The sequence below is a fragment of the Artemia franciscana genome, chromosome 15 (genome assembly GCF_032884065.1).
Source record: "Artemia franciscana chromosome 15, ASM3288406v1, whole genome shotgun sequence".
Taxonomy (NCBI): domain Eukaryota; kingdom Metazoa; phylum Arthropoda; class Branchiopoda; order Anostraca; family Artemiidae; genus Artemia; species Artemia franciscana.
Genome location: NC_088877.1, coordinates 44,201,513 through 44,227,524, shown reverse-complemented (window position 1 = coordinate 44,227,524; position 26,012 = coordinate 44,201,513). Strand labels below are relative to the sequence as shown.

Below are 26,012 nucleotides of genomic sequence, written 5' to 3'. Positions count from 1 at the left end.
AATTAGAACATTTTAATGGTAGACGTCTTTTAATTTTTCTTTGGGGGAGAAGAGTGACACTGAAAGAAGTTGCAACTTATCCTCTTTTTATGGGATTTTCTCTTCTTTTGAAGTATCTTTTTAACCTTTGGAGGGTGAAACCTGTTCCCTTTAAATGACATCCCTGATTTAAATTGGTAGAACATACATGATACCACGTTTTGCTCTCAGACTAAGAAGAATTTGTTTTTGACATTTTCGAAATTCATAGTACTGTTTTTAGGATATCAAATTAATAACATTTTCATTCCCAGAGTCCATGTCATGTCTATTTCTACGAATTTTCTAAGATTTTCTTTTTGTCGTTTCAAAATGAAAAAGTTTTGGGCAATATCATATTGTCGTCAGTGTTGCCACATTAAACCTAAAAAGTAAATAAACTAAGCTAATTTGTTAAGTTTGACGGCACTTTATTTCCACAAAAATTCATTTTTTTTTTTATTCCTAAAGACAGATTTATCCTCAAAGAAAATCTAAGCTTTTTTGGACCATACATTTTCAGCTAATTTTTTACTGGTTTTTCATCCATTTCCTTTTTTTGTAAAGTACCAAGAAGAAAAAATGAAATTTGATTCTTTAAATTTGTTAAATGACAAATTTCACAACCATATACGTCTTTAAAAAAACTAGGAAAACAGAGAACTCAATTTTTAAATACAAAATACGTCCAATGAAGTTTATATTTTAAAAAGGTAATCGTTTATAATTAACAGTTTTAACACTTAGCCGGTGCTTTGTGTTTAAATACAGAACGTGTGTGGAAAATGAGCAGAAACTTAGCGAAAAAATTGTCATCATAGAAGTGCAACTTTCCGGGCTGCCGTGACAAAAGATCTCTGCCATTAATCGGCACTAAAATGGGCAAAAAAAATATGAAAATGTACAATGATGTAAAAATATAATCCTAACGTCTTGCTACCAAATTGAAAATTGAAAAGAAATGAGTTTGTCATCACTGACCAAAATATGATACTGTCCTAAAAATTATTCCAAATTTTTCTTTAAAAATTGTGCTTTCTGGTATTATCTAAGATGTTTTCACCGGGAAGGAGGAAATGTTTTCATTTTGATGTCCTTGTTGCTTCAAATTACTGACGACATCAATTTCTAACGCCAGGGTCGTATTCACGATTTCTGTTTGGAGGGGGGCGGGGGTTGAAAAACAAAACTTCTAAAAAGGAATCAAAACTGTGTTTTTATGCATTTTTATTAAGTTGTTATGAGTCAGACAAACATTTATCTTGCAGAGGAGGGGGGGGGTCAGGCCCCTGTACTTTTCTGTTAAACGAAAGATACTCAAGAATTACGCTCTGTAAGATCTGTTAAATCTGCGAAGAATCGGTTTAGCTTTGGCCCAGTGAAAAACTAAGATGTAGGTATATTTTAAATAAATATTTAGTTGGTAATTTCGTTAGGTAAAGTATTTAATATAATCAGGGGTGTTGTTTGGGGGGAGGGCAAGGGGCAGTTGCCCCCTGATGAAATAGAGAAAATTTATTACATGTCCCATGCCCCTTGACTATCCGGATATGGACTCCTCTTGCCCCCCCGTAAAAATGCTGGTGATTCGTCTCTGAATACGTTCTGGGCGGCGTGCTCTCCATAATTTTTGTTTTAGTTTCCATAATTTTGTTAACAAATTATTATATTTTCATCATATTTTGGTATATTTTCATCATACTCTGGTATATTCAGGTTCCTCATGAGGCAAACCGTTTTTGTCTTACGGAGCATAATTCTTGAGTGTGTTTCGTTTAACAGACAAGTATCCAAACCCGCTAACCCTTCCTCTGAACACGGCCTTGCCTGTGGCCCACAAATCGAAAGGCAAAAATGTTAAAAACTCAATGAACGTGCTCTCAAGATGGTTGTTATTATTTATACTCGAAATTTGGCTTTCCTCAGTTTTATATTTTTGTCAGTGTTTCGTGCTAGATTATCGTACATTGAAATTAAACTCAACGGATTGTTCTTTATTAAGCGAACGCGGAAGTAAATTGGACTGGATGTGTCAGTTTTTTGAAATTTGCAGCTGGTGGAAATTTAACAGCCTTTTCTCATGCGAGCATGTTTTTCCTTCATGATTGACTCGTTGGAAAAGTCTATCTCGCTCTTCTAGAAACAATTCTAATCTACTAACTGGTTTTTTGAGGAGTTTGAAACTCCTCATAGACATGTGCAAAGAAGTCAATGGCCCTACTGGGATATAAGAAAATATTAAAAAACGCAAAAGAAGGAAAATTTAAATTCTGATGAAAACAAACTTCGGGTTGTACTTCTCCCTGCCCCTGCTCTCACCTGATAAAATTTCCTGGCAGTTCTCTGACTTGTGCCATTGTTTGTAACTGTGAAGCAGGGAAAGGATAGGGGTCAAAAGTTTTTAAAATTAAATTTGTTTCTTTGTCCTTTAGTTGTGATTGTTATATTTCATGGGCTCGTGGGGATTTTCTTTCCGAAGGGAACCTGAAAATATGTTTTTGGAAGATGGGGTATGGTTTGAAGCATTTTTTATTTGCCAGAAAACGGTCATATTTATTACCCTGATGGTAATTTTTGCCGTTTTTATATCTTGTTCATCTTCTAGAGGTTGTTTTGTTTAGCTCAGGATACCAATGCGTTATGATGATACCTAGTATTCTTCGTAAATAGCGACGAAGGCCACACTGCCTTTCCATCACAAACACCAAAAACAAGAAGAACAATAGGGAATTTCTCAAGACAGTGGGAAACAAATTAGAATGAATATTTCGGCCCTATGTCCAAGGGCCGTCCTCAGTAATACAAAAATATATAAGAAGAAAAAAACTTACAACAGGATAAAATCAATAAAACTAAAAAGAAATTTTTTTCAAAACAGTCCCAGCATCCTTACCTCAGCGAAATTGAGCGAAGTTCAACCGGAGTCCTGGTTGAACTTCGCTGAGGTAAGGATGCTGGGACTGTTTTGAAAAAAATTTCTTTTTCGTTTTATTGATTTTATCCTGTTGCAAGTTTTTCCTTCCTGTATATTTTTGTATTGCTGAGGACGGCCCTTGGACATAGGGCCGAAATATTCATTCTAATTTGTTTCCCACTGTCTTGAGAAATTCCCTATTGTTCTTCTTGTTTTTCGTTACAGAAATCGAATATTTTTTGTTTATTTTTTCGAAACAAGTTTGACCAAATGTAAACTATTATGATAAATTTATCTAATTTTACATTAAACTCAAAATAAGAACTCTCTCTGCACGTTTTACATATTGAAACATATAGGCAAACATTAAAAATTATTAAAATATATCTTCTTTTTCAAATTCTTTCATTATGAACAGATTTGACCTTGGAACACCTTAAAAGTATTTGAATATAAAGGTGGGATTTTTGCTGTTTTTAAAATCCACATTTCTTTTTCTTCCCCCAGAAAAATTGTTGTTTTTTTTTAAATTTGATTATGTGCATAGTATTGCAACATTTTTTTCTTTGGAGAAAATGTTAATATCTGGCCCTAAGAACCACGAATATATGAAATGTATTAAGTAATCGCTACATTTCTAACCTCTAGTTGTTTTATACGGTACTATAAACGTTTTATTTGCATGAATAGCCTTTTTTATTTCACTATTTGTCTTTTTTGTCACATGAACCTGTTTCATTAAAAATTCTTTATGTTCGGTTATATCCGTCAACATCCAGGAACCTGGTCCCCCCCCATCCAGCTATAGCCTTCACTAGTACAATGGTCTTTTAGCATAAACAGCGGTAAAAAACTTCTTACCTTGTGGCTCAGGGAAAGTGGCTCATATACATTTTTGTGGGAATGCCAGAGTAGCTAGTTTTAGCCCCTACTTTTGCTTACTTTTCATGAAAAAGTTTTAAGTTCCTTTTTGTTTTAAGTTCTTTCAAAAGAAATTGCCAACCGCTTTTTGAACCTGGTCGAAAGCAAGCCTAGTCCAAAGTATTTCAGTATTCTAAAAGTAAAGCAGAGGCTCGATTACGCCACAGTTGAGGTTCTATTCGTGCATTTCCAATTTTAACCCGAGTCTACTTCGCTGAAAATTTCTCACTTAATTCAATTTAATTTCATTAATTAATTTGATTAATAAATTTCTTAGTAAGGCCACGTTTTGTCACGAGCAAGGCTATATTTCAAACAAACAATCAAACTATTTAAAACCTCCAAAAATCTCGGTTCTTCTGACAAGTTTAATAATTATCCTGTTCAATGACATATGACATTGTAAACCGACCTTTAAGATGGAGATCATTTATTCTTATTTCTTATCTCTTGTTTTTGTAATAGAGATACGATTTCAGCATTGCTTTCCATGTCTTGGTCTCTGTCTCAACCCTGGGCAGATAAGGTTCAAACTCTTATAAAACTTAAAAATAAACTTAAATATAAATCAACTTAGATAAATTTACCTAAATTAAATAAATTAAATAACTTGATTAAATAAACTTAAATTAAGTAGACTTTAAATAATTAAATTCAACCATATTAAATGAATTAAATTAATAAAAAGCAACTTAAATTAAATAAACTTAAACATAAATCTAATAAGTCATTATAAAATGAGAGCCAAATACGCAACTTGAATGGATTCTATGAATGGCGTGTTGCTGTTATTTAATTCTAGCTAGTACTACTACTACTAATATTTCACCGCAGCACCAAGCCGCCTGAGGCCAGCACAGCTACTCATGCTCTTCCTCCAACCCAATCTATTCAAGGCCTCCCCTCTTTACACCCTCCTCATAAGTTCTCATTTCCTTTAAATCTTTATTTATGACATCCTCCCAACCCAGACAAGGACGACCTGCTTTCCGTTTAGCCCCAGACGGTTGGCCGAAAAGGAATATCTTCGGCAATCTGTCATTCTTCATCCGCAGAACGTGGCCTAGCCATCTCAACCTTTCTTTCATTATAGCCCTAGAATGCTTCTTATAGTGGAACTTCTTCTAAAGTTATATATTTTTCAGACTTAAATTGAATATTGAATATTAAATTAAATATTGAATATTGAATATTAAATTAAATTAAATATTGAATCAACTTTGAGTCGGTGTTCCTGACACAGGCAGCATACATATGAATTTATTTTGCGGAAGTAGTTTTCAATACGACACCGTAAATGGGCAAATTACATAGAAAACATAAGAAGCTAATGGGGGAATCGTACGAATTCCGATTCTTAGAAGGGAAAATGTGTCCCAAGGTTTTCCTCCAGCATACATACCCGTCTGAGACGTTGGAAGGTTTGCTATAATAATGGGAGGGGGTCTTTTTTTTATAATGTAAGGTGTTCGTGTTCCAATAAGTATTGGAACATATTTTTTTTTAAGAATAATTGAAGGTTTTTTCAAGGGCTGATCCTTGCTACCCTTAATTTTTTTGGGGGGGGGGTGTTCATACTTTTTTAATTTACCAAATACTGTAAAAATCGAAACGTTTCCAAACGTTTCGTAAACTATCTACCTCTAGTAGGAAGATATCTACCTCTAAAACTATCTACCTCTATCTAACTTGAATTTAAATTTGGATGGGAGACATTTATTTTAATATGATATAGTTTAAGGAGGTACTAATAATTGCCAAAAGAGTGTTGCCAAGTGGCCCTTCCATACCTCGCTTTGGCTTTCTAGTCGTCAGCGTGAGTAATTTCATCCTAGAGCCCCGTCAGAATTCTCAACAAGTTTTTATACGTTTTTATACATAGTAGAAATTATTATACATTGAAAGTATAAAACTCATAAACTATAAAGGTTTTTATATATTAATCAAATAATTTGAAAGAATAATTTAACATGGAATATATTTTATGCGGTAAAGAAATAAAGATTTTTATTATTTTTTACAGGCGTCTTTCTAATAAGGCACGTACAGAGAAATGTGTTGTGGCGGGGGGGGGAGAAATGCCAAAGACACTCAAAATAAAAGAAACATAAGATACCAATTGACATCGCGGCTAAAAAAAAATTATTGGAGAAAGGCGCATTCCTTCAAGATGAGATGGCGTGTGGCATACATAATTTTAACCATGAAATTAAGGTTAAAAGATTTAGAACCGTGGTCTAATTTGAATATTTTTAGAAATGTGGATTTGGAATAAGAACCAGAGGGGTCGCTATTTTCCGCCATATAGGACATATAGGGGCATATAGGGCATAAGCCCCGTAATATTTAGCACAGTTGTTTCACCCTTGGTTCACTTTCTCCACGCTTGGTACTTGCCCTCTCATATACGTTATTTTGTGAGAGTCGGCGACCCCTCGTCAGAATGAAACACCTCTGAAACAAAAATGAACCCACTTATAATTTGATGATGTTCCAAATGAACCCAGAATAGTCAGCCATGTTTTTCCTGAAACTGTATGTATAAATCACGATTTTAGAAAACGTCACGCAAAAATGTGCTCTATTATAACTGCTTCTGTCTGTACAAATTTACATTCTTCTTTGCTAAAGTTATACTCTCCGGACAAAAGAAACCTATTTTAGAAATGGGAAATCTGATGCTATAAGTAGTATCAAACAGTTCGTGGTAACGAACTGTAGTAAGGAGCGATCCGGCTCAATAGTAACCAAAACTCTAAAAAATTGAATTTTAATATCAATAGCTACATCAAAAGAATCGCATTTTAATGCTGATTTTAAATATATAAGTTTCATCAAGTTTAGTCTTAGCCATCAAAAGTTACGAGCCTGAGAAAATTTGCCTTATTTAGGAAAATAGGGGGAAACACCCCCTAAAAGTCGTAGGATCTTAACGAAAATGACACCATCAGATTCAGCGTATCAGAGAACCCTACTGTAGAAGTTTCAAGCTCCTATCTACAAAAATGTGGAATTTTGCATTTTTTGCCAGAAGACAAATCACGGGTGCGTGTTTATTTGTTTGTTTTTTTTTTTTTTTTTTTTTTTTTTCCCCAGGGGTCATCGTATCGACCAAGTGGTCCTAGAATGTCGCAAGAGGGCTCATTCTAACGGAAATGAAAAGTTCTAGTGCCCTTTTTAAGTGACCAAAAAAATTGGAGGGCATCTAGGCCCCCTCCCACGCTCATTTTTTTCCCAAAGTCAACGGATCAAAATTTCGAGATAGCCATTTTGTTTAGCATAGTCGAAAATCATAATAACTATGTTTTTGGGGATAACTTACTCTCCCACAGTCCCTGGGGGAGGGGTTGCAAGTTACAAACTTCAACCAGTGTTTACATATAATAATGGTTATTGGGAAATGTACAGAAGTTTTCAGGGGGATATTTTTGGTTTTGGGGGTAGGGTTGAGGGAGGGGGCTATGTGGGAGGATCTTTCCTTGGAGAAATATGCCATGGGGGAAAAAAATTCAATGAAAAGGGCGCAGGACGAATCTGGTCATGTTAGAAAAAAACGTCAAATTAAGAGCTTAATATACAATACTGGGTGTTCGGAGCCTCTCTATTATGGAGTATAATTTGAAAATAGCACAACTATACGAGCGATAAAACATATATACCACAACCATAACTCAACTAACGAAAGAACTACTAAGAGATAACACAACTATAAAGCGAAAACAGGTGAAAACTAACGGGAAAATAAACGAACTAAGAGGTGGAAGGGGCCCAGAGAAAAAATATAATCCTTTTTCAATTTTGAGCCTAACTTCGGCAAAGGAGTAATAATGTCAGAAGCCCCGAAATACCGAATTATTTTCTTTTCAAACAGTTCGTGGTAAGGAACTGTAGTAAGGGGCGACCCGGCTCAATAGTAAACGAAACTCTAAAAAAACGAAATTTTTGATGCTAAAAGATACAGCAAAAGAATCGAATTTTTACGCTGATTCTAAATATATAAGTTTCAATTAATTTAGTCTTTGTCATCAAAAGTTACGAGCCTGAGAAAATTTGCCCTATTTTGGAAAAAAGGGGGAAACATCCCCTAAAAGTCATAGAATCTTAACGAAAATCACACTATCGCATTCGGTATATCAGAGAACTCTATAACAAAAATTTCAAGCTCCTATCTAAAAAATGTGGAATTTTGTATTTTTTTGCCAGAAGACAAATCACGGGTGCGTGTTTATTTGTTTGTTTGTTTTTTTTTTGTTTTTTTTCCCAGGGGTCATCTTATCGACCAAGTGGTCCTAGAATGTTGCGAGAGGACTCATTCTAACGGAAATGAAAAGTTCTAGTGCCCTTTTTAAGTGACCAAAAAAATTGGAGGGCAAATAGGCCCCCTCCCATGCTCATTTTTTTCCAAATGTCAAAAGATTAAAATTTTAAGATAGCCATTTTGTTCAGCATAGTCGAAAACCATAATAACTATGTCTTTGGGAATGACTTACTCCCCCACAATCCCTGAGGGAGGGGCTGCAAGTTACAAACTTTGACCAGTGTTTACATATAGTAATGGTTATTGGGAAGTGTACAGACGTTTTCATGGGGATTTTTTGGTTTGGGGGGTGGGGTTGATGGGAGAGGGCTTTGTGGGAGGATCTTTCCTTTGAGGAATATGTCATGGGGGAAGAAAAATTCAATGAAAAGGGTGCAGGGTTTTCTAGCATTGCTATAAAAAAAAACAATGAAAAAATAAACATGAAAACGTTTTTTCAAATGAAAGTAAGGAATAGCATTGAAATTTAAAACGAACAGAGATTATTACGCATATGAGGGGTTCTAAAAATACTTTAGCATAAAGAGCGAGGTATTTAGGAGGAGATAAATACCTCGCTCTTTATGGTAAAATATTTTTAGTGATTTCAACTATTTATTCTACGGCCTTTTTGATTCAGGGGTCATTCTTAAAGAATTGGGACAAAACTTACGATTTAGTGTAAAGAGCGAGGTATTAACGAGGGTACAAACCCCTTCGTACACGTAATAAAAATATAAGAATATAAAAGTTTGTTACGTAAGTTAATTCTTAAGTTACGTATATTTTTTACTAATAAAAACGTTCGTTGAATATTAAAAGTTCTAGTAGCCTTTTTAAGTAACCGAAAAATTGGAGGGCAGCTAGGCCTCCTTCCCCACCCCTTATTTCTCAAAATCGTCTGATCAAAACTAAGAGAAAACCATTTAGCCAAAAAAAAATTAATATACTAATTTCATTTCAATAATTTATGTGCGGAGAGCCAAAATCAAACATGCATTAATTCAAAAACGTTCAGAAATTAAATAAAAAAAACTAGTTTTTTTAACTAAAAGTAAGGAGCGACATTAAAACTTAAAACGAACAGAAATTACTCCGTATATGAAATGGGTTGTCCCCTCCGCAGTCCCATGCTCTTTACGCTAAAGTTTTTAATTTTTTTAAAAAGTAGAATTGTGGCAAAGAGTCAAACTTTAGCGTAAAGAGCGTGGGACTGCGGAGGGGACAACCCATTTCATATACGGAGTAATTTCTGTTCGTTTTAAGTTTTAATGTCGCTCCTTACTTTTAGCTAAAAAAACTAGTTTTTTTTATTTAAATTCCTCTAAGGAGCTAGTCGCACAGAGAAACAGAGAGACATATTGGACAGTAATCAGTCTTTTTCTCTTTGGTGGTAGTGTATAACTAAGCTAAGAGTGATCAGAAAAGTTAGGGGGTGGGGGCACGCGCTTGGCTTCAACGGTAATGTAATTGCATTAATAAGATAAAGCCAATACTTAATTCTGTTAATTAACATTTTCAAATATAAAAGTTCAAAAGTAATTATGTGACAGGTTTTGTCAAAGTCATATTTGTATCTCAACCGACTGAACGTACTACAATCGATTCGTTCACTCGTATTCTATTTTGTCCTCAGCAATTGTACGGTTTTTATTATCCCAAAAATGATAATTGCAAAATAATGATGGTATTGCAGATGCTCAAAGTAATTGCGGATTTCGTGCTTTTTCCAAAATACCGTACATTTTTATAAGCTTTCAATATGAAAATTTTGTTTTTCATTTGTTCAAGGCTGGATAAAAATATTCCTCGCACAAACAATTATTCTTGAATAAAAATTGATTCTTCGATTCTTGTCATTTTCGCTAAATATGACAATTTGGATATAATAATAACAATATATTATGCCATATTTTTAGAATTGGGTGTTTTAACGCTACCGCGGTTTTCCGCCACCGTATGTTTTCCGCCACCCAGGAAATCTTGCCCCATCAAGAGGATTAGTTGGGTCACAATAGAAAGGGAATGGGGCGTTTAGTCTATGTCTATGTTTTTGCCTATATCTATGTCTGTTCTTATGTCTATGTATATATCTATATCCATTCTGACCTACCTGAATTAAAGGGTGGCGAAAAACATATGGTAGCGGAAAACCGCCGTGGCGTCAAAACGCTACTATCTATTTTTATGCCACATTATTGCAATAGTGATCTTAAGAGGTTTCTGTTTTCCGTCGGCCTTTTGGTTCTTGTCATTTTCGTTAAAAAACAATTTCGATATGGTAATAACAAAGTATTATGCCACATTTTTTCGGAAGCTGGAGTTAAATGTTAGGCAGACTATATTCTTTGCTTGGACCCCGTCCCTAGGTAAAAGTGTCAGTGTTATACTTATCTACTTCAGTTTTTAACTTTAAAAACAAATGATTACTCTTTAGTACACTGCTAGGAAATTTATTTATAAAAACGAAACCACCTTTTGATGGGTTTGAGCATAAGGAAAGCTAGGGATGGGTATTTCCCCTTTGTATCGTCTTTAATATTGACAATGAACATTCTACTAAACGTAATAACAAAACATTCTACTAAAATAATAATAAAATAATAAAAAATATTATTTATAAAATTTATTATTTATATTATAAAAAAACTTTATCATTTTATAAATTATTTATAAAATACCAACTCTATTCTATATTATTTATAAAATATGAACGTTCTACTACACGTAATGTACGAACAAGTGGAAACAAACTTTATTATTTATAAATATGAAACATTATTATTTATTTAAAAAACTTTATTATTTATAAAAGGAACGTTATTATTTATAAAATTTATTATTTGTATTATAAAAAACTTTATCATTTTAGAGATTATTTATAAAATACAAACTTTATTATATATTATTTATAAAACATGAAAGTTCTACTACTCGTAATGTGCGAACAAATGGCAACCTTTATTATTATTTATAAAACTTTATTATTTATAAAATACGAAACATTATTATTTTTTTAAACTTTATTATCTATAAAACAAACATTATTTTTATAAAATTTATTATTTATATTGTAAAAAACTTTATTATTATATAAATTATTCATAAAATACAAACTTTATTAAATATTATTTATAAAATATGAACGTTCTACTACACGTAATGTACGAACAAATGGCAACAAACTTTATTATTTATAAAACAAACATTAATATTTAAAAAATTTATTATTTATATTATAAAAAAAAACTTTATTATACATTATTTATAAAATATGAAAGTTCTACTACATGTAATATATGAACAAATTGCAACAAACTTCACTACTTTATTAAGAAACTTTACTTTATTAAAAACTTTCACTACTTTATTATGCAAACTTTATTATTTATAAAACAAACATTATTATTTATGAAATTTATTATTTATATTATAAAAACTATCATTTTATAAATTATTTATAAAACACAAACTTTATTATATATTGTTTATGAAATATGAAAGTTCTGCTATACGTAATGTAGAAACAAATTGCAACAAACTTTGTTATATATAAAATACTTCAGAAGCTACGTGTTTATTGTTCTCATTAATATACATGCCCAATTTTTAAGGGAGAGGAACAATGTTCCAAGAGAGAGGGGCGGTGGTCTCTAATGCCCTTTCTGTTGCGTTTTTGTACCTTAATGGTAAAGCCACTGCTAATTCTTATTTTTCAAAATTCAAGATCGGGTTAGGATCTTAGGGCGGACCTTGAAGGGAACTGTCTTAAAACCCTCCAAGTTCTATTATGATTTTCACCTATTTTTAGATTTATTTCAGCCCATTATTCTTAAGTTTTTGGAATTTTCCATAATATGTTAAATTTACCTTCGGTCACTGTCGACACCTTCAAATCCTTGAATTAATTTCTGGAAAATGATATGTTGTCAGAGGGGTCCTATTTTCTTGGAAGAAAATATAGGCAATCTGAACAGGATCAACTTTCTTAACCTTGTTTTCAAACATGAACTAGGTTGTGTTCTAATGTTTGTCTTCAGTTTAAATGTTTGCTAACCCTTATCTGATTTGGGTGATTGCGTCTTTTGCGTTCCTCATGGTTGCAGCAGTAGCTACAACCATGTAAAGAGCGAACCACAGCCCATAGTTACCAAAAGTTGGAAAACGTTTTGAAAAAAAAATCCATCTGACACTGAATCAGTAATGGTAACTATTGTTTCGGTTATTCTTAAAAGTAAACGTTTATATACATAAAAAACTAGTTTTTCTAACTGAAAGTAAGGAGCGACATTAAAACTTAAAACGAACAGAAATTACTCCGTATATGAAATGGGTTGTCCCCTCCGCAATCCTTCGGTCTTTACGCTAAAGTTTGACTCTTTACCACAATTCTGCTTTTTAAAACAATTAAAAGCTTTAGCATAAAGAGCGAGGGATTGCGGAGGTGACAACCCATTTCATATACGGAGTAATTTCTGTTCGTTTTAAGTTTTAATGTCGCTCCTTACTTTCAGTTAGAAAAACTATTGTTTTTTATGTAATTAAAGAAAAAAAAATCCATCTGACACTGAATCAGTAATGGTAACTATTGTTTCGGTTATTCTTAAAAGTAAACGTTTATTGCGAAAAGAAATTTATAGTGATTCCGAAAAAGAGCCTGAAACCCCTTGAAAATGGTGTCAGATCAAAATAAAAAGTACATCATTGGAATCAGCCAAAACCTTTACTTAAATTAAATAACGTAAATAAATTAAACATTTAAATTCAACTATATTAAACTAAATTAATAAAATACAATTTAAATTACATAAAATTAAGCATAAATCTTAGTAGTCAAAAACTTTAGTAGGGCAATCATAGTCCTACGTGAACAAGAAGCTTTTTTTTGCATAGATAGCACTGACGTGTTTTCTTTTTTCTGTTTCTTTTTTTTTCACCAGGACTTTTTTTCACCCTTCGCTTCTGGCCCCCCGTCCCCAAAGTTATCCAGTCAAAATTTTGGGACAGCTATTTTGTTCAACATAGATCGAAGGTCCATTATCTATGGTGATGTCCACAGAATCCTTTGAGGTCACCACTCTTCGTAAGCAATCGGTTCCACCAATAATTGCTCCGTTTTGTTTATGATATGACCTTCCATAGTCCTCATGGAAAGTGCTGTACACTGTATTGGTATCGGACATATCGATATCACCCGCATTGGTATGGGTGTCTTGTTATTGGGCGTATTGGTATCGCAGGTATCTTAGAGAATTTTAATGGCTCATATAAAATATATTGCTCATATTCCATCATCAGAGAGTTCCAAATGGCACTAAAAACAACGGTTTTAGTGCCATTTCTCAACTGTAACTGCTGGGGCTAGTGGCCTGCCAGAACTTTTGAGGGTGACGTTTAATCTTTACTTCCCTCGGAAAAACTTTGTTTTATTAAATTATACAACAAGATCGAGCAAGTAATGTCAACAAAGCTGTATCCAGAAGCCGTAGAGGAGGTTATCCGGTTTTGTCCCCTCCCAGACTCCCCCCCCCATTTTTTCCTGCTCATAAACTGGTGTTACTGAAAATAAATTGTCTTAGCGGTCAGTGCTATATCGACTGAATTGAGCAAAGGGGACCGAACCCTTGTCAGAGAAGGTGCCTTTTTAAATTAAAAATGTTTGATTACTCTTAAATTTTTTTAATTATAATTTTATGTGTACTTTAATCTAATGGTTCATTTTAAGTATTACTTAACTATTAGTATGAAGTTTACAAAATCCGATGCTTCTTATTTTGTTAGTTCATAATAGTTCAAAGGATTAATCTTAGTGGCGTCAAGTTCGTCCAAAACGAACTCATTAATTTTTAATTCGTGTTTTGTGGTTATATTTTGCTGCTAATAATTGCCGACAGCAGTGATTGGTCGAAAGTGACGTCCTTTCGGAAAAAATGGCGTAAACTGCACTTATTTCTTATAATTTTTGTATCCCTCCTCCCCCACCTATCCTTTATTACATCTACCCTCCCACTGCCTAAGAACTTAGGCATTTATTACATTCATTAAATATAAAGGATCTTAATGAGACCTTTGGCAATATCTTGAGAAACTCTTCATTCTCCAATGGGTGTTTGCCAAAATACATTATATCTTAGCTCTCTGATTCAGTGTTTTCAAGTCTAGTTTCTTGAGATCCCATTTAGTCAGTGAAATTGTCGCTGTCCCACATGGCATTTTCTGACATTTTCGTCACACATCAGGAGGACCGAACTGTGATGATTGAACATACATACCTTTCAGATCCTCCCTTTGGCAACAGCTTAGAAAATGGTCTTTGACAATTATTTCAGAAGTTTGAATATGTCAGACAGAAGCTGTAGGCCTGGCAGTAACAAAATCAAGTTGTACAAAGTCTGGGGATTATTAATAAATTTTCTGCAACTATTTCCGAGATGAACAGTCTTGAATTGAACAGTATTGTCTGGCATTAACCATTGCAGAATTTTTGGATCTAAAACTTAACCATGTATTCTTTTATATTCGCCCTTTCGAAAATCCTATTCCGGATACAAATAATCATGGTTGCAACAGTAGCTGCTGCTGGGTATAAAAACAAACCATGGCCTATAGTAACCGAAGTGAGAAAAATTTGACAATTAATATTAATTCAGATCAGATAGCTACTACTCATATTCAGCTCGATAATAATTTGTTATTATGACAATTAATTTTGGATGTTTCGAAAAAGAGCCCGAAGCCTTTCAAAAATGAAGTCGAATCGAAATAAAAACAAAACATAGACGATTTAAATTGTCATTGTTGAAAACTTTGTGCAAGAGGTTTCCTGCTCCCACATCTTTTTTTTGCCAGCGTTTGTTGGTTACTGGAACATTATTAAATAAAAAAAAACTAATTTTTTTAGCTGAAAGTAAGGAGCGACATTAAAACTTAAAACGAACAGAAATTACTCCGTATATGAAATGGGTTGTCCCCTCCGCAATCCCTCGCTCTTTACGCTAAAGCTTTTAATTGTTGTAAAAAGTAGAATTGTGGCAGAGTCAAACTTTAGCGTAAAGAACGAGGGATTGCAGAGGGGACAACCCATTTCATATACGGAGTAATTTCTGTTCGTTTTAAGTTTTAATGTCGCTCCTTACTTTCAGCTAAAAAAAATTAGTTTTTTTTTTTTATTTAATTTCTGAACGTTTTTGAATTAATACATGTTTGGTTTTGACTCTCCGCACATAAATTATTAAAATGAAATTTGCATAATAATTCTTTTTTTTTGGCTAAATGGCTTTCTCTTAGTTTTGATCGGACGATTTTGAGAAATAAGGGGTGGAGAAGGAGGCCTAGTTGCCCTCCAATTTTTCGGTTACTTAAAAAGGCAACTAGAACTTTTAATTTTTAACGAACGTTTTTATTAGTAAAAAATATACGTAACTTAAGAATTAACTTACGTAACAAACTTTTATATTCTTATATTTTTATTATGTATACGAAGGGGTTTGTACCCTCGTTAATACCTCGCTCTTTACACTAAATTGTAAGTTTTGTCCCAATTCTTTAAGAATGACCCCTGAATCAGAAAGGCCGTAGAATAAATAGTTGAAATTACTAAAAATACTTTAGCATAAAGAGCGAGGTATTTATCTCCTCCTAAATACCTCGCTCTTTATGCTAAAGTATCTTTAGAACCCCTCATATGCGTAATAACCTCTGTTCGTTTTAAGTTTCAATGCTACTCCTTCCTTTCATTTGAAAAAACGTTTTCATGTTTATTTTTCAGTGTTTTCTTATAGTAATGCTAGAAAATCCTGCGCCCTTTTCATTGAATTTTTCTTCCCCCATGACAGATATCTCCAAGGAAAGATCCTCCAACATAGCCCCCTCCCCTCAGCCCCACCCCCAAATAAAATAAATTCCCCCTGAAAACTTCTGTACACTTCCCAATAACCATTACTATATGTAAACCCTGGTCAAAGTTTGTAACTTGCAGCCCCTCCCCCAGGGATTGTGGGGGAGTAAGTCATCCCCAAAGACATAGTTATTACGGTTTTCGACAATGCTGAACGAAATGGCTATCTCAAAATTTTGATCCATTGACTTTGGGAAAAAAATGAGCGTGGGAGGGGGCCTAGATGCCCTTCAATTTTTTTGTTCACTTAAAAAGGACACTAGAACTGTTCATTTCCGTTAGAATGAGCCCTCTTGCGACATTCTAGGACCACTTGGTCGATACGATGACCCCTGGGAAAAAACAAACAAACAAATAAACACGCACCCGTGATTTGTCTTCTGGCAAAAAATACAAAATTCCACATTTTTGTAGATAGGAGTTTGAAACTTCTACAGTAGAGTTCTCTGATACGCTGAATCTGATGGTGTCATTTTCGTTAAGATTCTACGACTTTTATGGGGTGTTTCCCCCTATTTTCTAAAATAATGCAAATTTTCTCATGCTCGTAACTTTTGATGGGTAAGACTGAACTTGATGAAACTTATATATTTAAAATCAGCATTAAAATGCGATTCTTTTGATGTAGCTATTGATATCAAAATTCAATTTTTTAGAGTTTTGGTTACTATTTGGCCGGGTTGCTCCTTACTACAGTTCGTTACCACGAACTGTTTGATAGAGACATGGTTAATGTCCGATTCAAAAGCCTATGCGCATATCTACGTAATTTTTACAGATTTGTTTTTTATAGCACTAGAGTAAAATTCCACATGGCACCAGCAGTTACACTTTTTGGTGCCATCTTTAGAGTAGAGAAGGCCAGAAAACAAAACATTTACCTAAAAAGGGGATAGTTGCTCTGGTGAACTTCAAATCTTTTCTTTGTCACAGAAAGTTAAAAAGATATAATGGAAAAGCATAGGCTAGTGTGGGAAGCATTAGCCGATTCTATGTTAGACGGAAGATGTTCGCGGATGGGGTAGATTAAAGAATTTTTGGATTCGTGCGGAATGTAGGGTAAATGGAATAGAGGGCATGGTTGGGCTAGGCAAGTGGGAGACGTGTCCAAAGAGGAGTATTCTATTTTAGTTGATCAGGAAATACAGAAGTGGGAGTGCCATATCAGATCGGCTGATTCTCTTTGGTTGTATTCTAGGGTAAAAGAACCTTGGGGAAACAAGTTATATTTTAGAGCTGGGCTGTCTAGGGGGGATATTAAGTGGGTAATTTCTTGAAGAGGTAATTTTATGCCATTTGGGGGAAGAAGAAGATATTTGGGAAGGGTTAGAATGAGGAGTGGTCCTTACAGCTGACCAATATGTGGAGAGTGGGAGGAATATTTATTACATTTTCTGGGAAAGGGTTAAGGGTCTTGAGAAAGGAAATTTATGTGGTTGATTAGGGGGTGAGCCTTGGGTTGAAAAATTTCTGGGGAATGGGTGTTCTATTAGTATTAAGAATCTGACGCGGTTTGTTCGTGGAGCTACACCCCATCGTGAGTGTTATGCGATGACTTCGTTTTTGTATGTTTGTATTATTGTTTTTGAATGGTTTTCTGTGCTTCATTCGTTTCGGTCAAAAGTTTAAATTGAATTGTTTAATTTGATTTATTTTTTTAAATTGTACTTGAATGTTTTCTTTGTTTTTTTTTTGTATGTTTTATTTTGTGGCCATGGCCCTGCGGGGTTTTTCGTGTCAATTATACTATATAGTATACTTGTATACTAGTATACTTGTATACTAGTATATAGTATACAAGTATAGCTATATAGTGAAGGTAAAGCAGCAGTTCCCAGGACCTTGAAACATGGTTTTTAGTTTAAATAATTAAATATTGAATAATTTAATTACTTTTAGTTTTTAGTTTGCCTTATGTCCACTAAAATTCAACAAAATTTCCAAATAGGGCTGGCATTTGAGAATTTACAAAATCTCTATTAATAATAGTTAAGTAAGTAGTTTTAGTAATTTCAACTGTTTATTCTACGGCCTTTCTCATTCAGGGGTCATTCTTAAAGAATTGGGACAAAACTTACGATTTAGTGTAAAGAGCGAGGTATTAACGAGGGTACAAGCCCCCTCGTATACATAATAAAAATATAAGAATATAAAAGTTTGTTACGTAAGTTAATTCTTAAGTTACACCTATTTTTTACTAATAAAAACGTTCGTTAAAAATTAAAAGTTCTAGTTGCTTTTTAAGTAACTGAAAAATTGGAGGGCAACTAGGCCTCCTTCCCCACCCCTTATTTCTCAAAATTGTCTGATCAAAACTAAGAGAAAGCCATTTTGCCAAAAAAAAGCATTAATATACAAATTTCATTTTAATAATTTATATGCGGAGAGCCAAAATCAACATGCATTAATTCAAAAACGTTCAGAAATTAAATTAAAAAAACTAGTTTTTTTAACTGAAAGTAAGGAGCGACATTAAAACATAAAACGAACAGAAATTACTTCGTATATGGAATGGGTTGTCCCCTCCGCAATCCCTCGCTCTTTACGCTAAAGTTTGAATCTTGCCACAATTCTACTTTCTAAAACAATTAAAAGCTTTAGCCCAAAGAGCGAGGGATTGCGGAGGGGACAACCCATTTCCTATACGGAGTAATTTCTGTTCGTTTAAAGTTTTATTGTCGCTCCTTACTTTCAGTTTAAAAAAAACGGTTTTTTTTTTATTTATTCACTAAGAAGCTAGACAGATGTGCCATATTCTTCCATTGTTTTAAAAGCATACACATGCGAATGATAAGATTTTTCACTGAGAAAGTAGCGCATTTTTAGTAAATTATTTTAAATTTCTTAAGCATGGATAATACGTGAAGACAAATTGTCTTGCCAAGCCACTAAATAGCATATTGATTGGGGTAATAAGTAACTCCCCAAGCTTGTGGATGCAAAATGTACCAATATAGGGAGAGACATGAGAGTCATCTTAACAGACACTCATAATCAGCACTAACCTATATCAAAATCTTATTTCAAAAGCTGATGTAAAATACGCCCATGTGGATGAATACAGCCATGTTAACTTGGAAAATGCTGCGTACGTCCAGCCCTCAAGAAAAACTTTGTTTTTCTTTAGTTCTGTTGGTAGGTAAAGTCCCAACAAGGTAGGTCTAATTAAGGAGTTACGGGCTAACAACAGGCCCATTACTTTAATAATGAATGCTTAAAAATAACTTTCAAAATTTAGCTTTTCATGCAGTGGCGTAATTTTGTTAATCAATTTTCCGAAATCAAGTGAAAATGTAGTGAAAACGGCAAAATGAGCCATATTTTAACACAAGGGAAAATAGATCATAGACAGCGCAATAGCACTGCCTTAGTGAAGAGGGCTGTGGGCCGTGAGCTGCCAAAATGTATTGTTTATTTATTTATTTACTTTTTGTTTAGACCAGGGCACTTCGTATCGAAGGAGTTGTCATAGAAAATTTGAAAATTTAATTGGAGGGCAACTAACCCCCTTCCCAAGGCCACCATTCCCCCAAACACATTCAATCAAAATTTTGATACAGCCATTTTGTTCAACGTAGTTGAAAGATCCGGATATCTTCTTTGAGGATTACACCCAACAGCCCTCGGGGCAAGGGTTGTAAGCTATACCCTGGAGGTATTTAAGAATTATATAGAAAGGATGATCGTATAAACTTCGAAGGGGGCTCATTGGATTGCTAATCAGAAGTTTTAGTGCACTTTTTCAGATTCAGAGTGATCGGAGGGTGGATAACCTTTTTAAAAGTCGAAAGTGATTGGACAGTGACCAACCCCCATCCCAAGCCCACCATTTCCCACAAAAAAATCCAATCAAAATTTTGAGACAGCTATTTTTTTCGACGTAATTGAAAGGTCCAGAAATTGTCTTTGAGGAAAACAAACCCCCCAGAGCCCTAAAGGCAAGGATTGTAAGTTATGCCCTGGGGGCATATAAAGTATAAATAGAAAGGATTATAGTATAAACTTCAGAGGGGACTTATTGGATTGGTAATCAGAAGTTCTAGTGTTCTTTAAGAATCAAACTGATCAGAGGGTGAATACCCCCCCCCTCTCACACACACACACCTCGTATTTTCCCGAAATGCATCGGATAGAAATTTTGAGATGGGCATTTGTTGTCGAAGAAACTTCGAAAAGGGCTCATTCGATTGGAAATGGAAAGAGCCAGTGCCCTTTTTACTGATAACAGTGAAAAATGAAATCAAATATGTTTGAAATGTTTTCACCTTTCTTACTTTCATAAATAAAAAATTATTAAAACCTTAACGAAGAATTGTCAGTAAATGCTTGGATTTTGCAGGCTTGTCCGAGTTGTGACAATGGTTTTGCAGAAACTAAATTTCAGCTAAGGTAGGTGGTCAAACTGATTTCGGGGGGGGGAACTGAGGTCTGGAGGAGGCAGTTGTCTCCCTGTCCCCCATCACAAGTTACGTCCCTGCTTTCAAGTAATAATGGATTCTAAACATTGAAGAATTATGTTTTTTGTTTTTATTTCTAGCTGGAGCTGCTGGCCTTGTCGGGCCTGCTTTCACATATGCCTCAGCATTGCCAACCGGAGCTAACCAACTTCAAGCTGTCGCAACGAACCCACTTCATTTTTCTGCTTACGCTACCCAAACTGGACTCCAAGAAGCCCGTATGCAATGAAATAAGGGGTATCACACGTGACCGAAAATAACACGTGATTTGAAACAATGTACCAAAGTAGTGTATTACTATGTGAAAAATCAAAGATTGCTGACCCCTGTCAGACTATTTACCCCTTTACTATGTTCTTAGGTCTATTCAGCAAGTGCTAGTTTATAAATTGTTATTGTTTAGTCACATATTTGGATTCGAGGATATGAAAGAAAAAAATTGCCATGATACTGTTACACCGTGTTGATTTTTATATTTACTGAACACAAGTAATTATATAAATATATGCTTGAAAATCCTGAGAATCTCAATTTTTTTGATTGATTATTGTAAGTTATTGATTAATTAGCTTACTGTTTTTATATGCTGATAAAATTTCCGTATTCTTTAATGATTTGCAGCTTTATATTGTAAAAAAAAATTCTCTTAAGTATATTTTATTTTCTATATATTTTATTTCAGAGGTTGAGGGAAAGACAATTGGATTGTTTCTAAGAAATATTCCGAAACTTGAAATTTTGTTTAATTTGACCAGCGAAATTTAAAAAGCTAAAAAATAATTAATGCTAACATTAATTCTCTATTTTTTTTTTTTGGTCAGTTCTAGGACTCGAATTTTATTGAACATGACAAATGCTTTTCAATATCTCACAATTTTGTTTGTTTATTTACTTACAGGAATTCTAGTTATTTAAAGTCAGTTTTGGTTTTATTATAAAAAAATATTAATTTTCGAATGGGGTGTAGGACCTATGCCTCATTCAGGGTGTGAGACCTACACCCCATATGAATGGGCTCAGTGCTGTAGGACCTAGAATTTTTTTTTTTCAAATAACTTTTGATAAAGCAAGAATATGTTTGTATCGCTATGCCTTGATATTCTGTTATATTGTGCCTTTGATTCTAAGGCCTATTTTAATTAGACTATCAAACATTGGTTCAGAAATCTATTCTTTTTGTATTTTTCATAATGGGCATTTTTTTGTGTTTTTATATATTTATTTTCTGTGCCATTCTTCAACGTATCGCGATGTAATCGAGTACACAAATTTGTAAAATTGGCCCCCAAAATTGTTTTTGAGAAAGGAGATCCAATGGGCCATTTTATATGGTCATGGCTGTAGAGCCAATTGACTCTTTTTGAGCCACCTGACAATTTTAAATAATTAAAGTAGTGAAAGGTACAATGAGGTGACAGAACGAAAGTTGAGGTAATAAACCTAGTTCATCTGTCCAGAATCAAAACAGCGCGGTTGTCAAGTGTGTATTTCAACTGTAAAATAGACTTTCCTGCAAAATAAAAATTGATTTTAGCCGTTTCTGTTGTTGGTGGATTGGACCTATTTATAAGCTTGGGGTAGATGGAATACTAGGTCAATCCGGTCCTGAATGGATCATAATATATGAATGCTCAAAAATTTTAAATCAACCAAGTCAAAAATAGTACAAAACTGAAAAAAAATGAAGAGGCTTTATTTAAGACTCCCTTAAGAAACATAAACTAAACCAAAGTCAAGGCAGCTAAGGTTCATGCTAAATAGCAAAAACATTTGGGAAACCTAAGGAAAGTTTCGAAATTTGTTTTCTCAGTTACAATATATAATAAAAAAAAAAACTAAATAAAATATTAGGCTGCCAGGTAACATATAGGCTTACATTGCTACTAACAAAAGGTATGTTAAAACGTGTGGGTAACTTTAAGAATGGAAACTAGTGCTACAGTGGGTAAAAAAACATTAACGCCATCTAGAATCGGCGAGACTTGGCATTTTTTCAACCTTTGTAATCGCTTTTATGTCAGAAACGGATATCAGACACTTATTATTACACTAATTTTACCAACTACACAAATTAAGTTAATTATTCTTAATATTAGACTGAAAGAAAAGCCAAATGTCGCCAAACGCTAGATGACGTTGAGGTTTATTTTTGCTGCCAGTTCTGCCAGCTTCCACTAATGTAATTTATCCATGCTCTTTGGAGTTAATACTACCTTATTTGAATCGTTATATTTGAATGCTCAAAATTTAAAAATGTTGAAACACTATAAACACAAAAATAATTCATTCAACACTTCCTTAATTTTTTTTGTATTTTCAATTCTGTCGATTTAAATATTATAATAAATTTAAGGTTTACCATGGTATTGCACTATTTATTTTTAAAAAATTTGAAAAAAATACAAAAAAAATCCCAAAAATGTAAACATAAAAATTACGGTCCTCTTTTAAACTATGAACAAATTATCGAAATAATTGGGTAATGTTAGAGAAAACAATAATTCAATAACGCTAAACTACACTTCTATTTTACTTCATTTACAACTTACTACAATTCTCAATTTTTGAAAAGTACACTTAAAAATTTTTGAAAAATTGTAAGTTAACAAAATTCAAAGAACTAAAACAATTGAATTGTTTTAAGAAATTTATGGCTGTTTAGGAAATTCTAACACAGTTCCAAGAAGAAATGTTAGATTGTTCATTTTCCAGCAAAATGAAAATACCAAAATTACCATTTTGTTTTTAATTCTGAACAAGCGGTTTAATTACGCTTCTATTTCATTTTATTTTGATTACTCTACACTTATAAATAACGCTTAATCAATTTTCAACAAATTTAAATTGATAATTTTTAATGCTAAAAAAATTAGGCTAATTTAAGAAATTAAAGCACTGAAATATGAGGCTAGAGAAAAAAGAATAAGGCAATTTGATAGCCATAAATGTTGCGACGGGAATCGCCATTTGCAAGGGTCCTATATACTTGTTTGATTCGAAGGTCTGATTCATATATGATAGAACGGTGCAAATTATATTTTGGACAAAAGGAAAATATATATTTTTAGGAAAAACTGAAAAACAAAGATTTGTCTGCTTCAATGGAGTCACTAATACCAATGAACTATGGCCTATCTAGCTCCCAAAATTTAGATAATATGTTTTGATTTTGGATAGATGATCTTAATTAATCAGTTTTCATACTCATTATACCGTTTCATTGTTTTATATCGTGTTTTTTTCCTTGAGAAGGGAAACGAATTACGGGTGCCAGTCTTAAGAATTTGTTAATTATAGATGATTTAATTGAGACTTGTATAAGTGTATGTTGTTTAAAATGTTAATGAATGAATGGTTGTCATCTATAAATAAAAGTTAATATTTTCATGGATAAAGATTGATCTTTTAATTTCTTCAAGACAAACATAGTATCTGCAGCGATGCCAATTTTTAGAAATGTAGTGAGGGAGGGGGATATTTTAATTTTTTTATGAAGATCAAAAGGTAAATTAAACAACTTTGTTGTTTTTTCCATTTTTCAAAGAAAATACCAAAATGGTATTTTTCAACATCTGTGAAGTGGTAATAAAATCTAGGAGGGACGGAAACATTCCCCCCGTCCCAATTTGTGCTTTCAAGTGTCTAAAAACAATGTTCTAATAAACCAAAACCAATTAGGAAAAAAATAAATGTCGACTGTAGATTAAAAACGAGTACTCTAAGGTTGTGTTCTAGAACACAATTATCACAAATAATAGTTAAATTACTGTTTTTACCTGAGAAGGGCATAAATCAACACATTTAGCCCCTATAATGCTTAAAAATACATAAAAAGGGCTACAAGTGCTGTCCGTTCTGCACTTCTAGGAATAAAAATTACTTAAAATACAAGATAATGTATTTTTTGGGGGGGTAAAAGGATCATTAATTAATTATCATTGTTTATGTCTTATTTCATAAGGCCTACACGGTTACATCAACAAATGTAGCCCCTAAAATGCTTAATATACATAAAAAGGGATACCAATGCTGTCCGTTCTACACTTCTAGGAATATAAATTGCTGAAAATACAGGATTATGTATTGTTTTGGGGGTAAAAGGATTATTAATTAATTATCATTAATTATGTCTTATACCATAAGGCCTAAACGGTTACATGAACCAATGTAGCCCCTAAAATGCTTAAAATACATAAATAGGGCTACCATTGCTGTCCGTTCTACACCTTTAGGAATACAAATTGCTTAAAATACAGGATTATGCATTGCTTTGGAGGTAAAACTGTTATTAATTAATTATCATAAATTATATTCTAAAACATAAAGAAGAAAATGACAGATATCAACAAATTTAGCCGATAAAATGCATAAAAGTGACTAACATTGCAGGTCATTTCGCACATTTTGACATATGAATTTGCCCCTAATTTTTTATTATCCATTTGAATGGAAATTATAGCAAATAATTATTTGTCATTCATGATATTGTGGAACATATTTTTGATCAGTGCATAATCGAAGGCCAGAGTCATCTAAAATGAAGCTTTTTACGTGTTTGTCACTCTTCCCTAAATTTAGAATGTTAACCTTTACATTTTTATGTTCCTCAATTTTTGAAGACAGTCAAGGTCCCTGCATTTAAATGTGATCGACTGCATCGCTTCAACTAACGAACTCATTGTAAACCTTTTTTACAATGGGAACTAGGAGCTTCGTTATTTTTGTTACAATAAAATAAATCAGTAAAAAAAAAAACAGTGGAGAACGGATAGGTAATCGGTAGTCTAATTTTTAATCTGCTTACATAGCCTAAATGATGCAGGTTCTTTTAGCGGCCTTGTTTTCCATTAACTTTTAATAACAATAATTAGAAATATAATGATTCTATATTTTTTTCTAGCTGCAAAGTATTTTTTGATAACTACCCTTTGTAGATTATTTTTGATAATTACTTTTTATTTGAGGTAGAGAGCCATCTATCAAACTGATTTGTGTAGTGGCCATGTTTTCCGTTAATTTTTAATGTTAGTGATCTGCAATATAATTTTTTCCTACTAAAGTGTAGCTGAAGAATGTTTTGGATAATTACCTTACTTCATCACTTTCATCAAGAATTGTGATATTTAAAAAAGGTTGCTTTTTGGATTTTATTTTTGTCGGTAGTAAGACCAAGCCTCACTGTTAAGAATGGATCAGTTAGGCGATTGTGAAATAGCTCAGGTATTGGTAATATGAATTCAGTAAGGTATCGGTAAATGTAATAGGTTTTATCAGGCTTTTCAGCTCCCAAAATAATTGAAATTTCTCTACCTTTGTGTTAAATCATTTTACTTTCACGAATGAGAGACTCCTCCCATGCAAGATTTATAAAAAACCCTTAAACAGATCTTTCTTAACCATTTTGGACCCCCCTCTCTCCTTTAAGATAAGCTCATGTAGAAGTTTTCTATGTTAGAAACCACGGTCCTAATCATATAGGCTTCAATCAGAGGTGTAGCTCCAGTATTT

At 33.3% G+C, this 26,012-nt stretch overlaps 1 protein-coding gene across 1 annotated transcript in view; it reads left to right on the top strand.

Moving 5' to 3' along the window:
• LOC136036522 (RNA-binding protein 38-like) overlaps positions 1–23,899 on the top strand; it is a 156,498-nt gene extending 132,599 nt beyond the window's left edge. Inside the window, exon 7 of the mRNA XM_065718825.1 lies at positions 20,585–23,899. Coding sequence (XP_065574897.1) covers positions 20,585–20,733 — 149 coding nt within the window. The 3' untranslated portion in view covers positions 20,734–23,899. The remainder of the gene's footprint in view (positions 1–20,584) is intronic.
• Positions 23,900–26,012: the final 2,113 nt, after the last annotated feature.